At 37.0% G+C, this 20,697-nt stretch overlaps 1 protein-coding gene across 1 annotated transcript in view; it reads left to right on the forward strand.

The window, feature by feature from the left end:
• Positions 1-200: 200 nt before the first annotated feature.
• SLC15A1 (solute carrier family 15 member 1) overlaps positions 201-20,697 on the forward strand; it is an 87,798-nt gene continuing 67,301 nt past the window's right edge. Inside the window, exons 1-11 of the mRNA XM_053705477.1 lie at positions 201-251; positions 2,610-2,694; positions 2,787-2,928; positions 3,749-3,868; positions 5,942-6,041; positions 7,184-7,274; positions 7,942-8,025; positions 8,548-8,630; positions 15,904-15,990; positions 16,104-16,193; positions 19,708-19,752. Of these exons, the coding sequence (XP_053561452.1) occupies positions 201-251; positions 2,610-2,694; positions 2,787-2,928; positions 3,749-3,868; positions 5,942-6,041; positions 7,184-7,274; positions 7,942-8,025; positions 8,548-8,630; positions 15,904-15,990; positions 16,104-16,193; positions 19,708-19,752 (978 nt within the window). The remainder of the gene's footprint in view (positions 252-2,609; positions 2,695-2,786; positions 2,929-3,748; positions 3,869-5,941; positions 6,042-7,183; positions 7,275-7,941; positions 8,026-8,547; positions 8,631-15,903; positions 15,991-16,103; positions 16,194-19,707; positions 19,753-20,697) is intronic.

Below are 20,697 nucleotides of genomic sequence, written 5' to 3' on the forward strand. Positions count from 1 at the left end.
TATATGTATTTATGTTGTATTTTATGCAACTGTTTGTTTAGCCCTAACCCTTTACGAGAGCTTTAAAGTCGCCCTAACCCGACGATCACAAATCTTGACTGTGCTTGAGTAAGCGTGTTTACTTTCAGCTTGTAGTACGCGCAACTCGTAATCTAGCCCCAAGTTTGCCAAGCATTCCTCTTTAATATAAAGCAGTTAGCATGAACATGCTCCCTCTTTATACAAAATCATTCATTTTAATGTCGCTTAAGGTAAATCTAATCTTAATTTAATAAATATTCTGCTTTCTTTTCTTTTTTAAACAGGGAGAGGTGAAAAATCATCGGTAAGTGCATTTGATTTTCCATTTCACAGTTACTTTTTATTATATTAATAAAATATCATACTTGTAAAAGGCAAACTGATACCAACATAAATAATAGTATGTAAATGGTTAGAATTAATTATACAATAATTAGTCCAGGATTTAAGAATATCCATAAGCGAATATTACTGCACCATTGATGAACCTTCTATGCTCATCCGCACCTACCACATTGTGTGTGTGCCTTGAGAAAATATTTATGAATGACAATATCAATTAAAGGGATATGAAACCCATTTTTTTTTTCTTTCATGATTAAGATAGAGCATACAATTTTAATCAACTTTCTAATTTACTCCTATTACAATTTTTTCTTTGTTCTCTTGATATCTTCATTTGAAAAGCAGGAATGTAAGCTAAGGAGCCTGCCCGTTTTCAGTTCAGCACCTGGGCAGTGCTTGCTGATTGGTTGCTAAATGTAGCTTACATTCCTGCTTTTTCAAATAAAGATAGAAAGAGAATGAAAAAATTGGAGTAAATTAGAAAGTTGCTTAAAATTGCATGCTCTATCTGAATCATGAAAGAAAAAAATGTGGGTTTCATATCCCTTTAAGAGGTATATGTATATGAATTTACAGACTTTTAGAGGATGATATATAAATGTGTAAATAGTGTCATAGTTCCATAAACTTGTCTTTTGTAATGTCCTAATTAATCAAAGAAATAGTCCAGATATGGATAATGTTTGTAGAGCTTAGGGGAATATAGATCAAAGCATATGAGCAGACTCCATTTCCTCAGTGGCATCACTAGGGGGTGCAGGGGGTGCAGGGGGTGCGGACCGCACCTGGGTGACACCCTCCAAGGGGTGACACCACCAGCAATTTTTTTTAAAATTTTATTTAAATTCAAAGAAATACAATGTAGAGATACATAGATTTTTGTTATTCGAGGGGCCAGCAGTTGTGAACATTAGTGGGACTGGGGAAGTTGTAGACACACTTAATTTTTTTGCCCCTTTTGCTTGCGCTGCAATTCCACAAATAGTTTTCCCGGGCTGCTTTTGCTTGTTTGTACTTTGCTCCTCCCCTGCCCAATTTCACTATGAATGTTGTGGATGTGCCGTGGGGCTTGCGAAGTTGCGCTGCTAGCCTAAACCTGCCTGCCTATCTGTGCTCATTGCTCAGTGACGTGTGGCGCAGTGGAGTCACTCATTGCTGTGCTGTCTCTCAAAACGGGAACCGGGAAATCATGAGGGGGATGCCTGGCACCTGACCGCATGACTATCTGACACTGTCTCTAAAGTGAAGGAGCCATGTATGATTCCCACCAGACCGGTACGGTTACGGTACACTAAGTGCACACTGAAGAGGTAGGAGGGGAGGGGGGGGTGTCGGTCTGAGGGGGGGCAGAGTGCAGAGGTGATTGACCATAAGAAGCGGTAGGCACGCAGCCCGGGACGGTGCACTGACAGGAAGAGAGTCAGAGAGCAGAATTTTCATAGTTTGCGCACCTAAACCTTTTCTTTAGTGATTTATTTTTAGAGTGCACTTTTATCTTTCATTTGATGCTCTGCTGAGCCAGGGAGCAGCTCTAGACATGAGCTTTATAATTAATGCAATGCAGTTTACATATTTTGTATGTGTGTGTCTGAGTGTTTTTGTGTGTGTGCCTGAGTGTTTTTGTGTGTGTGCCTGAGTGTCTTTGTGTGTGTGTGTGTGCCTGAGAGTTTTTGTGTGTGTGTGTGTGTGCCTGAGTGTTTGTGTGTGTGTGTGTCAGAATGTGTGTCTGTGTCTTAGTGTTTTTGTGTGTGTGTCTGAGAGTTTTTGTGTGTGTGTTTTGTGTGTGTGTCTGAGTGTGTTTCTGAGTGTTTGTGTGTGCATCTGAGTGTGTTTTTATGTGTGTCTGAGTGTTTGTATGTGTATGTGCCTGTGTTTTTGTGTTTGTGTGTGTCTGCTTTCTGTCCATTGGAGAAGTGTGCCTTTTCTATGAAATCCTCTTCTTGCAGTAAAAAAAACCCCATTACTGGGGGGGGGGTGACACCATAACTTACCGCACCGGGTGACACCAACCCTAGTGACGCCACTGCCTTTCCTGTTTCATGCCACGTGTCCTTGTGACTATAAAAGTATTATTCCTTCAGCCAGAATTACTATTTCTTCAGTCAGAAAGCATCAATAAAAATGAATCCCAAAGCACTTTTTTTACATTTACAAATATTGTTTAGCTTTTCTCATTGCTCTACAGAACTTAACGGCTCTGTACAAATAAATAATAATAATAATTGTTACCCTTAATATTCCAGCCGGGCTGCTTTGGTTATCCCATCAGCATCTTCTTTATTGTCATCAATGAATTCTGTGAAAGATTCTCCTACTATGGAATGCGAGGTATCTGTACATTATTCAGCTTGCTTGCCTTTCGACCACAGCTGACAAATGTTGCGCGCACTTGCTAACCAATAACTTATTTCTCCCTTCAGCGGTGCTCGTTCTGTACTTTAAGTATTTTTTACAATGGGATGATAACTTTGCAACGGTCATTTACCATACTTTTGTTGCTTTGTGCTACTTGACACCTATACTTGGCGCTATCATTGCTGACTCTTGGCTGGGAAAATTCAAGTAAGTTATTTCATCAAATCAGATGCTATACTGTCTTCCCTAAATACAATCCATGCTCTTTTTTTTTTTTACCTAAAGCACAGTAGTTATTTTTTTTTTAAAATGTATTAGAAAAGTTGTTCTTGTCAGCCTCTGAGGTAAGAATATGTAGTTTGCCATGTGTAATAGGCATTTTCTGCTTGTTTAAATTCAAGTGCACTGCTTTTTCCTAAATTTTTAAACCCAAAATATTTTTAGCAATAATGACTGATTTTTTTTTTCACGAGTAGATAAAACAATGCGTACAATATCAAACTTCTAACCAATTAATTATAAGTTCTGCATACACTAGTAAGCAATGGTAAAACCCATAGCTAAATAGAACTTCATGTAACATTTCAAATTATCCCTAAATAACCTTTGAATACATGAAGCTTTAAATAAGTGAACATGTGATAAAGTTATATGTTTCAAATATGTTAATTAATCAATAGCTATTTCCTGGTATTATTCTATATATACAATTGTTTAACATTGTCTTTGGCATACTGGCATTTCAGCATGAGGTACATTTGCACATCAAACGTTAAGTAAAAATATAATATGAGATCTTATGCTATTGGAACATATGAAACAATCTGCTATTGATTATAAATGTGTTTTATGTTAAAACACATTTATATTATGGCTGCAATTTACCCTGCTAGTCTTAGATAATTTATTAGTTTAGTGACAATAAATAAAATACACACAAGAGGGAAACAATATAACTCATATCTATCTTTTTAGTATGTAATGTTACTAATCATAATTTAAAAAAAATATATTTTTTTCTCTTCAGGACTATTATCTATTTGTCAATTGTTTATTCAGCTGGTCAAGTGGTTATGGCAATAAGTTCCATCCATGACTTAACTGACAATGACCGAAATGGAGTGCCTGATATTATTAGTCTTCATGTGTAAGTATTACTAAATAATAACTTATTTTTTTCATTTATTTTAAGAAGAGGAGGTTTGTGTCCATTTTGATAAGGCATTGTGGATTCAAAACATTGCATACATTTAAATATGAATATTTGATTACATACACATACATACACACACATACATATATATACACACACATATACACACACACACACACACATACACATACATACACACACACATACATACACACATATACACACACACACACACACATACACACACATACATATACACACACACACACTCACACACACACATACACACACATACACACACACATACATATACACACACACACACATATACACACATACACATACATACACACACACATACACACAGACACACATACATATACACACACACACACACACACAGATACATACACACACATACATATATACACACACATACATATACACACACACACACACACATACTTATACACACACATATACACAACACATACACACAAACATGCACACACACATACTTATACACACACATATACACACACACCTACACACAAACATACACACATATACACATACATACACACACATACTTATACACACGCACACACATACTTATACACACACATATACACAGACACCTACACACAAACATACACACATACTTATACACACACATACACACACACACACACACACCTACACACAAACATACACACACATACTTATACACACACATACTTATACACACACATATACACACACACCTACACACAAACATACACAAACACATATACACACACATACTTATACACACATATATACACACACCTACACACAAACATATACACATACATACACACACATACTTATACACACACACACACACACACACACATACTTATACACACAATATACACACACATACACCTACACACAAACATACACACACGCATAAACACACAAACACACCCACATATACACACACACATACACATACATACACACACACACACACATATATACACAAACACATAAACACACACACACACACATACACACCTACACACACACACACTGTATCACTAATTTCGCATTAATAGCATCTTTCTTTGAATAACATTGTATTAAACCAAAGGAGACCATGAGAGGCTTACCTCAGTATATAAATAAAACAGGGGTATCACACAAATAAAAAACAGTGTCCCAAAACAACCAACTGATCTAATTCAGATACTATATCCCACAATGATATTATTATGTTGGTTGGAACAAGATGTTCAAAAGAAGCCAAGTTTGCACCATATTTAAAATCTGTTTATTCATGATTTTAGTTATTTTTTTAAAGCACTTTATATTACAGTGATTGTAAAGTTAAATGATTTAAAGCCCAGTATTGAAAAATACTCTTAGAAACAGGGGCACTTTAAGTCATTGAGCTTTACAATGCCGCTTCTTTTTTAAAATACTTACCTTTTTGTTAATGTAAATACACCAATGTTCCCCTGCCCACATCTCCTTCAGTATTAAGCAGATCAATGACGAATCTGGCTTCCTCCAATCGTTGTGTGCCCCCTTTGGCACCCAGCTCATGAGGCACACAATGATTGGAGGAAGCCGGATCGTCATCAATATGCTAAATACTGAAGGAGATGCAGGAGGAGGATCGGTGGTAAGTTTACCATAACAAAAAGGTAAGTATTTTAAAAAAGAAGTGTTTAATGACTTAAAGTGCCCATGTTTTTAATAGTATTTTTAAATACTGGGCTTTAAATCATTGAACTTTACAATCACTTTAAGTAAATTCCAATGACTGGGGGGGGGGGGGGTAGCTGGCACCTTAAACCATGAGAGTGAACGATTTAAAAGCATACCTAGGTAGGCTCAGAAGCACTGGAGGCTTGAGCACTGTATGGCAGCAGTGTGAGTAGAAATGTTATATATATATATATACAGTATATAGGGCTCTATATTAGATGTTAGTATATTGATGTTTTCATGCATAATTGACATTTGTAGTTTAAATATTTAGATTCTACAACTTATTGTAATCCTGTTCCTTTTTTGCAGAGCTCTGTCTATGATCGGGCTTCTGTTGATTGCTTTGGGCACAGGTGGAATCAAGCCATGTGTGGCAGCATTTGGCGGCGACCAGTTTGATGAAACTCAGGTGCATGCACTATTCGCTTCTTTTACACAATATAATAATATATATTTAATTATAGAGAAAATAACTCATTGTATAACCCATTTACAAATCTAGACAAGTCAGAAGACTTGCTTTTCCCACAGAAACTCTCTGAATACATTGTTTCCAATGCAGCAAAGGATTCTGGGTAAGATATGCAAATGAGGTTCACGACTCACTTTTTTACTTTTAGCCTGCTTTTACAGGCAGACTACCCTTTACGCCATAGCATCGCCATATTACACAGCTTTTAAGCTTAGCTAGGGTTAGTACAGTGATTCAGATCAATCCCAGGACAGCTGTTTTGTGGTTTTTGCCACTCATCAGCTGGGAGTAGGCTTAAAAACTGTGTAATACGCCAATGCTATAGCATAAAGGAAAGTCTGCCTTAAAAAGCCGGCTAAAAGTAAAAAAGTGAGTCATTGTGAACCTCATGTGCATATCTTACCCAGAATCCTTTGCTGCATTGGAAACAATGTATTCTGAGAGTTTCTGTGGGAAAAGCAAGTCTTTTGACTTGTCTAGATTTGTAAATGAGTTATTTTCTCTACATTTTGGGGCTGCTGGAAACTGAAGTTATGAAGCAGCGGTCTAAAGACCGCTGCTCCATAACTTGTCCTCCTGCTCTGAGGCCGCGGACAGAAATCTGATTGCCACCCCGATTGGCCGCGAATCTGCAGGGCGCGGCATTGCACTAGTAGTTCACCAGAACTTCTGGTGAAATGATAAATGCCGACAACATATGCTGTTGGCATTTATCGATGCGGCAGACATGATACGCTACATTGTATCATGTCGGCTTGCACAATAATAAATAGGCCCCTTTGTATTTAGTGGAGGATTTTAAACTCATTTTTCGCCTCCCCATAATTTTAATTGTTGTTGTATTTAAATATTATAATATTAATATTGTGTGTGTATGTTTGTGTGTGTGATGTCATATGGCATGACTTTTATGGTTTATATTGTCTGTAAGGAAGAGCAGATAAGGTGCATATTCATAGTAGACTCAGAAACAAATATGTTTGATTTTCATCTTATGGATAGACAGACAGACAGAACGATATATTAGCTAGATACACCTTTTTCTATATACTCATACTAACAGTATTATTTTTATACAGGATAACCAGAGAAGTCGTTTTTTTTCTATTTTTTATCTCTCTATTAATGCTGGAAGTCTACTGTCCACTATTATCACACCCATCTTAAGAAGTAAGTGAACAGTATGTATTAGAGAATATTATATATATATATATATATATATATATATATATATATATATATATATATATATTATATATATAAGGGAATATTGGTAAATGTGACTGACTTTTGAATTAAAAACTGTTGGAAATGCTCAGGGATTGTTTAATATTGATCTTGCACACATTTGAATTTTAAAGGGACATGAAACCTAAATCTTTTTATTTAATGATTCAGATAGAGAATACAATTTTAAACAACTTTCCAATTTACAGTGCGATTGGGAGCATAAAGTACTGCCCTAAATGTGGCCTAGGCCAAAAAACGGCCTCAGAATTTGAGCCACCTTAATCTGCCTGCCCTATGCACAGACCTAGTTGGCCTTTGCCATAATACACCACTGGTACAAAGTAGTATAACATGCATAGCTCATAGCTATTACAGAGAGATACAATGTTTTGCAACAGTGAAACCACTTTCATTAGTTTGGCCAACTGACCTGGGAACCTGGTGTTGTCCTCTTGGGGTTACTGGATTTATTAAACTCTCTCTTTTAAGACCTTCACATGTCACAGACAGAGTTATACATTTATATCAGTCCTAGAATTTAGTTTGAGACTACTTGCTGCTATAGCTATATGCCAAGTCCTTCACTTTATCACATGTTTCTGTCTAGGTCAGGTGTGTGGTATACACACCAAAGAAAAGTGCTATCCCCTGGCATTTGGCGTCCCAGCTGGGCTCATGGTTGTTGCTTTGAGTAAGTAGTATTGAGAACTTAATAATACCTTATGATTGATACTGATTCTGACCTAGAAACAATAATGCAGAACTATCATTGAATGTATGAAAGGTAAATGCTCTTTCAGGTTGATTATAGGTTTTCTCTACATTTCTTGCTTAAAAAGCAGATTCAGTATCTGAGTTGCATTCACCTTAGCATTGTTGTAAATAGTTTGTGTTTAGAATATAACAAAATGCTAGTGAAATCAGAGGATTAGAGGAATGAGCTACGTCTGATGCCTTGCTATGCATCCAATGAAGATCATTTCAGTTAGCTAGTGACAATCATGCCAAGGTCTTACAGCAAAGTATTAGATCAGAAGATACTCCAGTCATAAAAACAAACCTAATTATTAAATATGAAAACCAAGATGATATGCAAGTTAATAAGATAATGTTATTTCTCATTGTTCCTCTCTTTCCCCTGTTAGTGAATATAGCCTTGTATATACAGTATGTCTGTGGCCAACCTTCATTTTGTCTGATATTCATTTTGCAGTTGTGTTTATACTTGGAAGCCCAATGTACAAAAAAGTATCTCCTCAAGGCAACATAATTGTAGAAGTTTCAAAATGCATTGGGGTAAGTAAATGATTGTGATAACTGCGCCTTAGTTTCCTTTATTTTTCTATGAAGGCTATTAAAGGGGAATTTTAAAGCAAATATTACATTAAGGCATGCAATTGTTGCATTTCAGATCTTATCTATCTATGAGGTTGATCACAATCTATTGTTTAAGAATTATCGGTATAACAGCTGCAGATGAGCCTTTTTAATGTCAACACAATCACAAGCATTGTTTAGTGGCAGTACTTTTTTTTAGTAACGTCCTATATATAATGTCAATCCTGCTTTATTGATCACAATCCAAATTCATGATAGTTAATAGCCCAGATTCTAAAAGATTTTCCGGTCAAGACGTGGTCTTCCACGCCAACACTCGCAGGGACAGCCCTCATGCAATTTTATAAAAAAGGGTCTGTCCTTGCGAGTGGCGAGATGTCTCCCATACAAATAATGAGAGCTCTCTGTTTGGTAAAAGTTCTTAATGAAGGGCAAAATACAAAGAAGGAAACCAGCGTGTTTTTTAAAAAAGTATTACGCTTAACACACATCAAGTTACTCTGTTTTCATTGCACTGTACCTTAAATTCGCTGTAATTTTCGTATGTGTGTAAACGAACTGACGTGCAAAAATAGTGAGAACTGTAGCATGAAAATGTTTATACAAATACTCTGGGATTTGAGAGGAAATTTCATATACGCAAATGTAGCCCCCATGTTCAGCACATTTTGAAGAAACAACAATTATGCTTTGTATTTTATACTTTTAAGTATTAATTTCTTGCTTTTTATTACACATCTAGTGCACTTAAATTATGACTTACACTGTGCATAGTTAATACGATTTATTCCTGTGTAATTTACCTACACAATTTTGGGATATAAAAGATATCTGCTCGATCAATTAATGGTAAAAAACAATATAATAAGCACAGTATATTGATAAAGCCGCTGTTCAAATCCCTTAAAAGACATACACAGATATATCTATGATTTTGGCGCACAACATAATGCCTATTAGCATCACTACACACTATAAGAAGGGATCAGTCAACATACAGGACTTAAACCTGTGGTGTAATTGCTAAAAAAAAACAAATTGCCACTTTGTTTGTCATTAATCATGCACATTTGCTTCCTTGATTGATTACCATATCGGGAGATTAATGACAAAGATAACATTTTTGTGGTTTTTTTAAGGAGGTACAAACTTTGAGCTTCAGGGGTATTCATAATTTAATCAATTAATGACTTTAAGAAAAACTCCCTGACAAAAGTTTAGAAATTTGTATCTACTGAAAGCAACCATAAGATTGTGATCCATATGTATTTAACTGCTGTGTGTAAAGAGGTTAAATATATAGGTAAATTCCCACTCAGCAGCTTCTTAGCAGACAAGCTGAACACGGCCAGTGAACCAATCAGGAGTGACAGACACATGCATGCAGACTCTAATCACTGACCATGTCATGAACACGAGCTGAACACGGCCAGTGAAACAATCAGGAGTGACAGACGCCTACAGACTCTAATCACTGACCATGTTGTGCACACAAGCTAAACACGGCCAGTGAACCAATCAGGAGTGACAAACACATGTAGACTCTAATCCCTGACCATGTTGTGCACACAAGATGAACACGGCCAGTGAACCAATCAGGAGTGACAGACACCTACAGACTCTAACCACTGACCATTTTGTGCACACAAGCTGAACACGGCCAGTGAACCAATCAGGAGTGACAGACGCATGCAGATTCTAATCACTGACCATGTTGTGCACACAAGTTGAACACGGCCAGTGAACCAATCAGGAGTGACAGACGCATGCAAATTCTAATCACTGACCATGTTGTGCACACAATCTGAACACGGCCAGTGAACCATTCAGGAGTGACAGACACATGCAGACTCTAATCAATGACCATGTTGTGCACACGATCTGAACAAGGCCAGTGAACCAATCAGGAATGACAGACGCCTGCAGACTCTAATCACTGACCATGTTGTGCACACAAGCTGAACACGGCCAGTGAACCAATCAGGAGTGACAGACGCATGCAGATTCTAATCACTGACCATGTTGTGCACACAATCTGAACACGACCAGTGAACCAATCAGGAGTGACAGACACCTACAGACTCTAATCACTGACCATGTTGTGCAAACGAGCAGAATACGGCCAGTAAACCATTCTGGAGCGACAGACACCTGCAGACTCTAATCATTTATGTTGGACACACAAACTGAACACAGTCAGTGAACCAATCAGAAGTGACAGACACCTGCAGACTCTAATCACTGACCATGTTGTGCACAAAAGCTAAACACGGCCAGTGAACCAATCAGGAGTGATAGACGCCTGCAAACTCTAATCACTGACCATGTTGTGCAAACGAGCAGAATACGGCCAGAAACCATTAAGGAGTGACAGACACCTGCAGACTCTAATCATTTATGTTGGGCACACAAGCTCAACACAGTCAGTGAACCAATCAGGAGTGACAGACGCCTGCAGACTCTAATCACTGACCAGGTTGTGCACACAAGCTGAACATGGCTAGTGAACCAATCAGGAGTGATAGATGCCTGCAGACTCTAATTCCTTACCATAGTGTGCACACAAGTCGAACACAGCCACTGAACCAATCAGGAGTGACAGACGGCTACAGACTCTAATCATTGACCATGTTGTGCACACAAGCTGAACACGGCTAGTGAACCAATCAGGAATGACAGACGCCTGCAGACTCTAATCACTGACCATGTAATGCACAAAAGCAAAACCTGGTTAGTGAACCAATCAGGAGTGCAAATACATGCAGACTCTAATTACTGACCATGTTGTGCACACAAGCTGAACATGGCAAGCAAACCAATCAGTAGTGACAGACACATGCAGACTCTAATCACTGACCAGATTGTGCACACAAGCTGAACATGACTAGTGAACCAATCAGGAGTGATAGATGCCTGCAGACTCTAATTCGTTACCATGTTGTGCACACAAGCTGAACATGGCCAGTGAACCAATCAGGAGTGACAGACACATGCAGACTCTAATTCCTGACCATGTTGTGCACACAAGCTAAACACGGCCAGTGAACCAATCAGGCGTGATAGACGCCTGCAGACTCTAATTCCTTACCATGTTGTGCACACAAGCTGAACATGGCCAATGAACCAATCAGGAGTGACAGACACCTGCAGACTCTAATCACTGACCATGTTGTGCACAAGAGCTGAACACGGCCAGTAACCCAATCAGGAGTGACAGACGCCTGCAGACTCTAATAACTGACCATGTTGTGCGCACAAGCTGAATAAGGCCAGTGAACCAATCAGGAGTGACAGGCGCCTGCAGACTCTAATCACTGACCATGTTGTGCACACAATCTGAACATGGCCAGTGAACCAATCTGGAGTGACAGATGCATGCAGACTCTAATCACTGACCATGTTGTGCACACGAGCTAAACAAGGCCAGTGAACCATTCAGGAGTGACAGACACATGCAGACTCTAATCAATGACCATGTTCTGCACACGAGCTGAACAAGGCCAGTGAACCAATCAGGAATGACAGACACCTGCAGACTCTAATCACTGACCATGTTGTGCACACAAGCTGAATAAGGCCAGTGAACCAATCAGGAGGGACAAACGCCTGCAGACTCTAATCACTGACCATGTTGTACACAGGAGCTGAACAAGGCCAGTGAACCAATCAGGAGTGACAGACGCCTGCAGACTCTAATCACTGACCATGTTGTGTACACAAGCTGAACAAGGCCAGTGAACCAATCAGGAGTGACAGACACATGCAGACTCTAATCACTGACCATGCCATGAACACAAGCTAAACACGGTCAGTGAACCATTCAGGAGTGACAGACACATGCAGACTCTAATCAATGACCATGTTGTGCACAAGAGCTGGAGACGCCCAGTGAACCAATCAGGAGTGACAGACACATGCAGACTCTAATCACTGACTATGTTGTGCACATGAGCTGAACACGGCCAGTGAACCAATCAGGAGTGAAAAACACATGCAGACTCTAATCACTGACCATGTTGTGCACATGAGCTGAACACGGCCAGTGAACAAATCAGGAGTGACAGACACCTACAGACTCTAATCACTGGCTAACACAACAATCCTGTTAGAACCTTAGCAGTAGCAACCCTAAATAAGTATAATCCCACAAATATACCTAAATAAATTAATGACAACAGTAAGGGTGCCCTAAAAAAAAGCAGCTAAGAGAGGTTAAAAGGCAGTGAATAAAGTACAAATGCAAATGATGAAAAATTAAATTGCTAACAGTTTAATAGACATAAAAACATATAAGATTTAAAAGAAAACATGTGAAATGACCACCGGTGGTACATAAAATACTCAGAAAAAAAATAAATATAATTATGGGTTAAAAAATAAATGGAAAAAATTGAAAAAATATTCCTAATATTGTTTCTCAAAAAATACGATGAAGTTCAAAAAATGGAAAGTTTATATGTCTAAAATCGATATGTCCACAACGACCAATGAATGTAATGGAAAAGTCCTAATATACTGTCAGGGGCGTATTTAGGTTTTGTGCTGCCCTAGGCACTCAAAATTGTGCTGCCACCCCCACCCCCCACCCCACCCCAGGTTTAAGGCCTTTTTTTAGACATAATATTTTTGGGGCAGGGTTTAAAAAATAAAAAAAAATAATGTCTTGTTAAGTAGATGTTCACCAGGGCTTGCATTCACTCTGGTCACACACACACACATATATATATATATAAAGACATTATTTTGCAAGTCAGATGATTAAAGTGTTTATATCAGAAAAAAATATCCTTCACTGTATGATAGTTTGTCAGTAGGTAGTTGTTTAACCTTAAACATCTCCTTTGGTGATTGACAGTTATTTAAGCAAAATATCTGCTTGGATAAATATGTAATGAATATACAAACTGGCCTTTAAAAGTACTTAAAAAATACAACAGTAGTTATGATAGGTTTAGGAATTGTATCCTAGGGGATAAAGTCACATGATACAATCATAATAAAGTATATACTTGTATTGTTTCTGAATGTATTAAATGCATACAACATATTTTCAGTTGTGTTTTAAGTCACATAGTTGTATAGATTCAGCAATAAATACTTATTCTTTGCATGTATGACAGATAGACAAACAGTAAATGTACAAGTATTTAGTGACTAATCCGTTTAAGTATTTTAATTTCTAATGAAGATGTATTGAAGGGAGAAAGGCATATGCTGTTTCACAGTGGTCACGTTGTAGTGCACACTGCACTGTGTAGTCTGTGTGAGTCTCAATCACGCGGTGGAGCCAGGAAGAATACCGCATTCCCTCTCAGTCCAGGCCAGGCTGCGCAAGTGAGCTCCGCCTCCACTGTCACCACGTCATGCGCATCCACATACAATCCCATAGGATAACAATAGCCGGGCCAGCCATTTAAGTCATTAGTAATTGGTTAATTTAGCCACCCGGCCCTGAGTTCAGTAGAGTGGCCCTAGGGACTCAAAATTCTGCTGCCCCTTAAAAATCTGCTGCCCTAGGCACCGGCCTTGTTGGCCTATGCCTTAATACGCCCCTGTATACTGTTGTTGAAGATAGAGGTATAGGGTTAAAAATGTGTTGCAGTCTACGTGCCAATAATAGATGTTTGTTTGATAGTCACCACTCACCCAGGATGCAAAAGCTGTATTTAGTCCGGTCTCACCAAGTTTTTCTTATCCACGAAACACACCACGTCTCGACCCTCCGTTGAGCCCTTGTTTCATGCAGGTTTAGCGTTGTAGCGTATACCCTGTATTTCTCTCACTGAGTTCCGGGTCACGAGTTGTTCAGCCAATCTGGAAGATGGATTGTCTGGTGTCGATTAGTGGAGATGTTTTACCTCGGTTCTTTGGGAAACAATCTCGATCCTTTTAAAACAGAACTTGCTGCTTTGATACAAGGATGCAAATGTCAATAGATCCTGGTGACGTACAGTAACAAACTCTTTGGCACTTACTTGCAAACAAAAAACCTCTTGAGGAATTCGGAAATTGATACAGATACAGATCTACGCGTTTCAGCTGCTCCCAGCCTTTCTCAAGGTGAGATCGGACTAAATACAGTTTTTGCATCCCGGGTGAGTGGTGACTATCAAACAAACATCTATTATTGGCACGTAGACTGCAAAACATTTTTAACTCCATACCTCTATCTTCAACAACAGTATATTAGGACTTTTCCATTACATTCATTGGTCGTTGTGGACATATAGATTTTAGACACATAAACTTTCCATTTTTTGAACTTCATCGTATTTTTTGAGACTCTAATCACTGACCATGTTGTGCACACAAGCTAAACACGGCCAGTGAACCAATCAGGAGTGACAGACACATACAGACTCTAATCAGTGACCATGTTGTGCACACGAGCTGTAGTGTTTGCAGCACCTGAGCAAAACGTTATCCTTTTTTAACATCAATTTTTAACATAAAGGCCCTTAATAAAGTCCCAAAACTTGCCTTTTTTATATATTTATGATCATTTGAAGATTACTGGAATAATTCTATAATGTTACACATGTGTGATACACTCAGAAATAGCCACATGTGGCATTTTAGCTGTGTACTTGTATATATGGTCCTGATTTGTTATGTATAAGTATTTAATATATGTAATATTAAATATACGAAGGGGTTAATTTAAAAAAAATGTAATGTAAAATTAGGTATAAAATGACCACTGAAAATGCCAGTGTTGTTCGGATTCATAGTTTTAATCCTTATAACAAGTACAAACCTCTGAAAGTATTTAAGTGAAAACTAATTAGCGGTTGTGAGGTTTTAGCTGCCAAATCCATTCTGGATTGTGGTCTTTTAAAAACAAGCTCCGATATCAGCCAAAACCAAAACCTCAGTATCAGGAGCAGATATTACAAAAATTTTGACCAACCCCATAGTAAGTTAGTGTTGGTAATGGAAATAATTGTATACACTAACATATTAGGGCTTGTAGAATGTCACTTTACTAAATATTTGTAATCTGAAACCTCATAAAATAACAAAATGTTGGAGATTTCCCTCTCTGAAAATGAGCGCAACATTTTTTTCTATATATTTTGAAAAAACACCAAATATAGTTTTCATCAAAGAATAGAATAAACCTTAAATAGAAGGTTGTAAATGTTTTTCACACAGATGATGAATGTGCCAAAAATCAACAATCCATAAAGATTATAAATACTCTATTAAAATACGTCTGTTTTCTTTAAAGTTTGCCATCAGTAACAGGTATAGAAACCGTAGCAAGACAATCCCTAAGCGAGAGCACTGGATGGACTGGGCAAAAGAAAAGTATGAGGTAAATGGTACATTCTCTACCAGATCATCAAATTAACCTCATACTGTAAAATTGTTGGCATCAACTTACATTTTTTTATTTATTTTGTTTCATTTTCGTTTTGATTCCAATAGGAACGTCTCATTGCTCAAATAAAAATGGTTTTAAAGGTTCTGTTTCTATACATTCCTCTGCCAATGTTCTGGGCTCTGTTTGACCAGCAGGTAAGGAACAACATTGATACATCGGATTATTTTATCAAATAGGTGATTATGAAATTAGCCGCCTAATATGCACAATTATTTTAGCTTCATTTTGGCTAGAGATAAACCAGTTTAGTTCTCTGCTAGTTTCCTTATTTTAGAATCCCATAAGGATCCAAAACATGTAAAACAAATTATAATTATAAAGCCAAAATTTCCATTGGTTGTATCTATGCTTTCCCTTCATCTGCTATATCCTTATTATCTAAATTGCATACGACTGAAAGGGTCAGTAGGAAGAAAACATCTAGGGCCTCATTGTCTACAGCTCTCTGGTCTGGTGAGATTCTATAACATGCCTTGTCAGCATCACAAGGGCCCTCTGGGATTATTTTAAAGACAATTTCACCTTTGGAATTTTTTCTCACTTTAAAGGGTTTCAGTAATATGCTTTATGTTAAGGAGAGGCACCATGACTATGGGTTAGTGTTGCTTGTGATCTTTTGGACCCTATGAAAGAATTGTACTAAAGGTCCATTTTATTTAAAGGGACATTAAACACTAAATACATGCTAGATAGAATGATGCATTATAAAAAAAAGATTAGTCCATAACTAACAAGTAAATGTATTTTTTAAAGTTTCATTAGTTGTTTAAAAAGTGACAAAATAAGTGTAAAGTTTTAGTGTCTATAAAACACTGGGAGCTGCCATGTTGTAACTTGTGTTACCTTCTCTGCTGTGGCCAATTAGGGACAGTTATAAATAGGTTACTAGAGTGTGCAGCCAATGGTTGTGCTGGATTTAACAGTGTTCTGCACTTCCATTTCTAACAGGAACTGAAAAGCTCACAATTTCAGAATGGAATTACAGGCAAAGAGGACAAAATAAATAATGAAAGTATATTGCAGAGTTGTTTTATTATATACAATTTATCATTTTATATTACCATCTCAAAGTGTTTAATGTCCCTTTAAGCAGCTGGATGTTTTTAAATGTTTTGTATGTGGATAGGCCTGGTGAGCCTCCTCTGTTGTCTGTGTTTATTTAGTGCTCCATCTGCTGTTATTACTTTACAGTATAATGCTCAGTAAAATAAGCTGAGGATTTCACCACATGCTGACGAGTTTTTCAGAATTGGGCCCTAAGTGTGAAGCTGGCGCTAGACTGGAATTTATGCTGTGTTTAGAGTGACATACTATAAACTGTAATTCCTCTTGACATTCTATGGAATAGTAACCAGCCATTCAAACCTCCAGAAATGAAAGGGACTGGAAACCCACATTTTTATTTTCTGATTCAGATAGAGCATGTATTTTTAAATGACTTTTCAATTTACTTCTGTTATCAATTTTGCTTCATTCTCTTTGTATCCTTTGTTGAAGGAGCAGTAATGAACTACTCGGAGCAATCTGAACACATTGGTAAAGTGATACTAAACCCAGATTTTTTCTTTCATGATTTAGATAGAGCATGCAATTTTAAGTAACTTTATAATTTGCTCCTAGTATCAATTTATGTTCGTTCTCATGCTATCTTTATTTGAAAAAGCAGGAATGTCAACTTAAGAGCCAGCCCAATTTTGGTTCAGCATTTGGGTAGTGCTTGCTGATTAGTAGCTAAATGTAGCCACCAATCAGCAAGTGCTACCCAGGTGCTGAACCAAAAATTGTCCGTCTCCTAACCTTACATTTTTGCTTTTTCAAATAAAGATAACAAGAGAATGAAGAAAAATTGATAATATCAGTAAATTAGAAAGTTATTTAAAATTACATGCTCTATCTGAATCCTGAAAGAAAAAAAATGTGGGTTTACTATCCCTGTAAGCCAATGAAAAGAGGCATATATGTGCACCCACTAATTAGCAGCTAGCTCTCAGCTCCTGAGCCTACTTAGAACTAAGGGAATCAGATAATAGAAGTAAATAGGAAAGTTAGACAAAATTGCGTGGTCTATCTGAATCATGAAAGAAAACAAATGTGGGTTTAGTATGCCTGTAAGCCAATGACAAGAGGCATATATGTGCAGCCACTAATTAGCAGCTAGCTCTCAGCTCCTGAGCCTACTTAGAACTAAGGGAATCAGATAATAGAAGTAAATAGGAAAGTTAGACAAAATTGCGTGAATCTTGAAAGAAAAATTTTGGGTTTCATGTCCCTTTAAGGATTTTGGCACCCTGTCCTGTTATATAGTTTTTCTACAGTCCTTCCCGCATTGTAAAAATGTGCACTGAGGTGAGGATTCTGCACAAATGTTTGAGTTCTGTGGTAAATAGACATGAGATCTTTGTTGGTGTTGTGGCATCTGCACTTTACATTAGAACAGCAGAATAATTAAATAATAGGAATCTAATGTAATCTACTTAATTATAATATAAATCTAATATATTTAATTTAGTGAACTGGCACCTGTGATTCTTCTGCAGTTTACAGATTAGATCAAATAATACAATAGTGAATACTTGTATAGGTTTTGGCATTTTGGAGCTAAAGCAGAGTTGCTATTCTTATGGTAACCATTGGGGGGCATGCTTAATATTTCCATAACCTGATTCAACTTCTGCAAAATGATCCTGGCTTTTTTTGTTTGTTGATGTTGTTGAATGTTTGCCACTTTACTGTCCAACTTTACAATTTATCAGAGTTATTGTGTGAAAACATTATATGGTTACCTGAGTGATATTTGGCCTCTTTTTCATTCCAATTCATTTGAAGAAATGCCATATTAATTAGTAAAACTGATATAATTAGTTAAATGAATTGTCTAGTCAAAATTAAACTTTAATCTTTAATGATTCAGATAAAGCAAGCAATTTTAAGCAACTTTATATTTTACTCAAATTATCATTGTTTCTTCGTTCTCTTGGTATCTTTATTTTAAAAAGAAACAATGTAAGCATAGGTGCCGGCCCATTTTTGGTTCAGCACCTAGGTAGCGCTTTCTGATTGGCCACCAATCAGCAAGTGCTACCCAGGTGCTGAACCAAAAATTGGCCGGTTTCTAAGCTTACATTCAAATAAATATACCAAGAGAATGAAGAAAATTTGATAATAGGAGTAAATTAGAAAGTTACTTAAAATTGCATACTCTATCTGAATCACGAAAGTTTAATTTTGACTAGACTATCCCTATAAATAACAAGAACATTTAGTTAAACTCATAAAATAACAAAGGAAAAAATATAAAAAATAAATAAAAAAATAGACTTTTTTTTGCACAAAAGAGAAAGCTACATGGCCAATGCAAAAGTTATATATAAACTTATTCAGTATTGATGATAACTGCAGATGTGTTAGAATAGAGGATATTTTTCGTTACTATGAAATCATGACGGATTAAAAAAAATATATAAATTAAGTAATTTTATATTAACATTTATAAGTACAAACACTTTAACTGAAAACATTGTAATGATTGTATTTAATTTGAGTATGAAAAGCCATTGAACACGCATCACAAGCTAATTCTGTTGGACTGGAATATGGTTCACTGATATGATTTGTTGGAATGTGAATAATTAATTTCTTTATTTGAAGGGATCAAGATGGACTTTACAAGCCACCACAATGGATGGAAACTTTGTAAGTTTTTCTATTACTTTATCACTCTGATTATATTATTATTATCATTTATTTGTATAGCGCCGCCAATTATTGGAATTATTTATGAGTCAGGACTGATTGGCTAAAATGCATGTATATCTAAAGGACTGAGATAAGTGGGCAGTCTGCAGAGGCTAAGCGACATGGCAATCACAGAGGTAAAAAAATGGATTAATAAAACAGTGTTGATTATGCTAAACTGGGGATTGGGTAATAAAGGGTGAAATATTTAGCTGATGAGTCAGAGCAGGTTGCTGATCAGCTGATTATTTCACCTGTGCTCTAGTTAAGATATCATGACAATTTGGCTTGTTAGGGGAACCTGAGGACAGGAGTTGAGAAACACAAGTCTATATAAGCAGTTAAGATTGCAAAAGATCTACAAACTCTAGTCTATCTAGGGAAGGTGGTGTAATCACAGTTTTTATATGCATCTTACAGCTAAACTAAAGGGATATTCGTATGGAACAATGCCATGCTCTAGTGCATAAAGGAGTTAAACACATAGGAAGAGTCATATTTATGAGCTGTAAGCCTTGAATCTCCTGAGCAGAACATAGCCGGGTATTGGAGGAGTCAAAGGACTGCTGCTCTTGATTAGCTCACTAGTCATATCCTGCTCTGGAGATGCATAGCTTTCTAGCTCCTGAGAAGGACTTTACCTATGAGTTTAACCTTAATCTGGGTTAAAACTTAGCATTAATAAGCAAAAGTGTGCATTGCTAATAGAAAATGGTGACCTTCCACTCATTACCCACATCAACCATCATATTAACACTGAAGAAAGCACACAAACATGAAGAAATAACGTATGTGGTTTCTAAGTCACCTGATTTATTAAGAAATAAAATGTGCTGCCCCACAACACTAATAATGACGCCCTACTTGCAGTAACTGTGCAGTCTAATAAAATGTTTTTTTTTT

The sequence above is a fragment of the Bombina bombina genome, chromosome 3 (genome assembly GCF_027579735.1).
Source record: "Bombina bombina isolate aBomBom1 chromosome 3, aBomBom1.pri, whole genome shotgun sequence".
NCBI classification, from domain to species: Eukaryota; Metazoa; Chordata; class Amphibia; order Anura; family Bombinatoridae; genus Bombina; species Bombina bombina.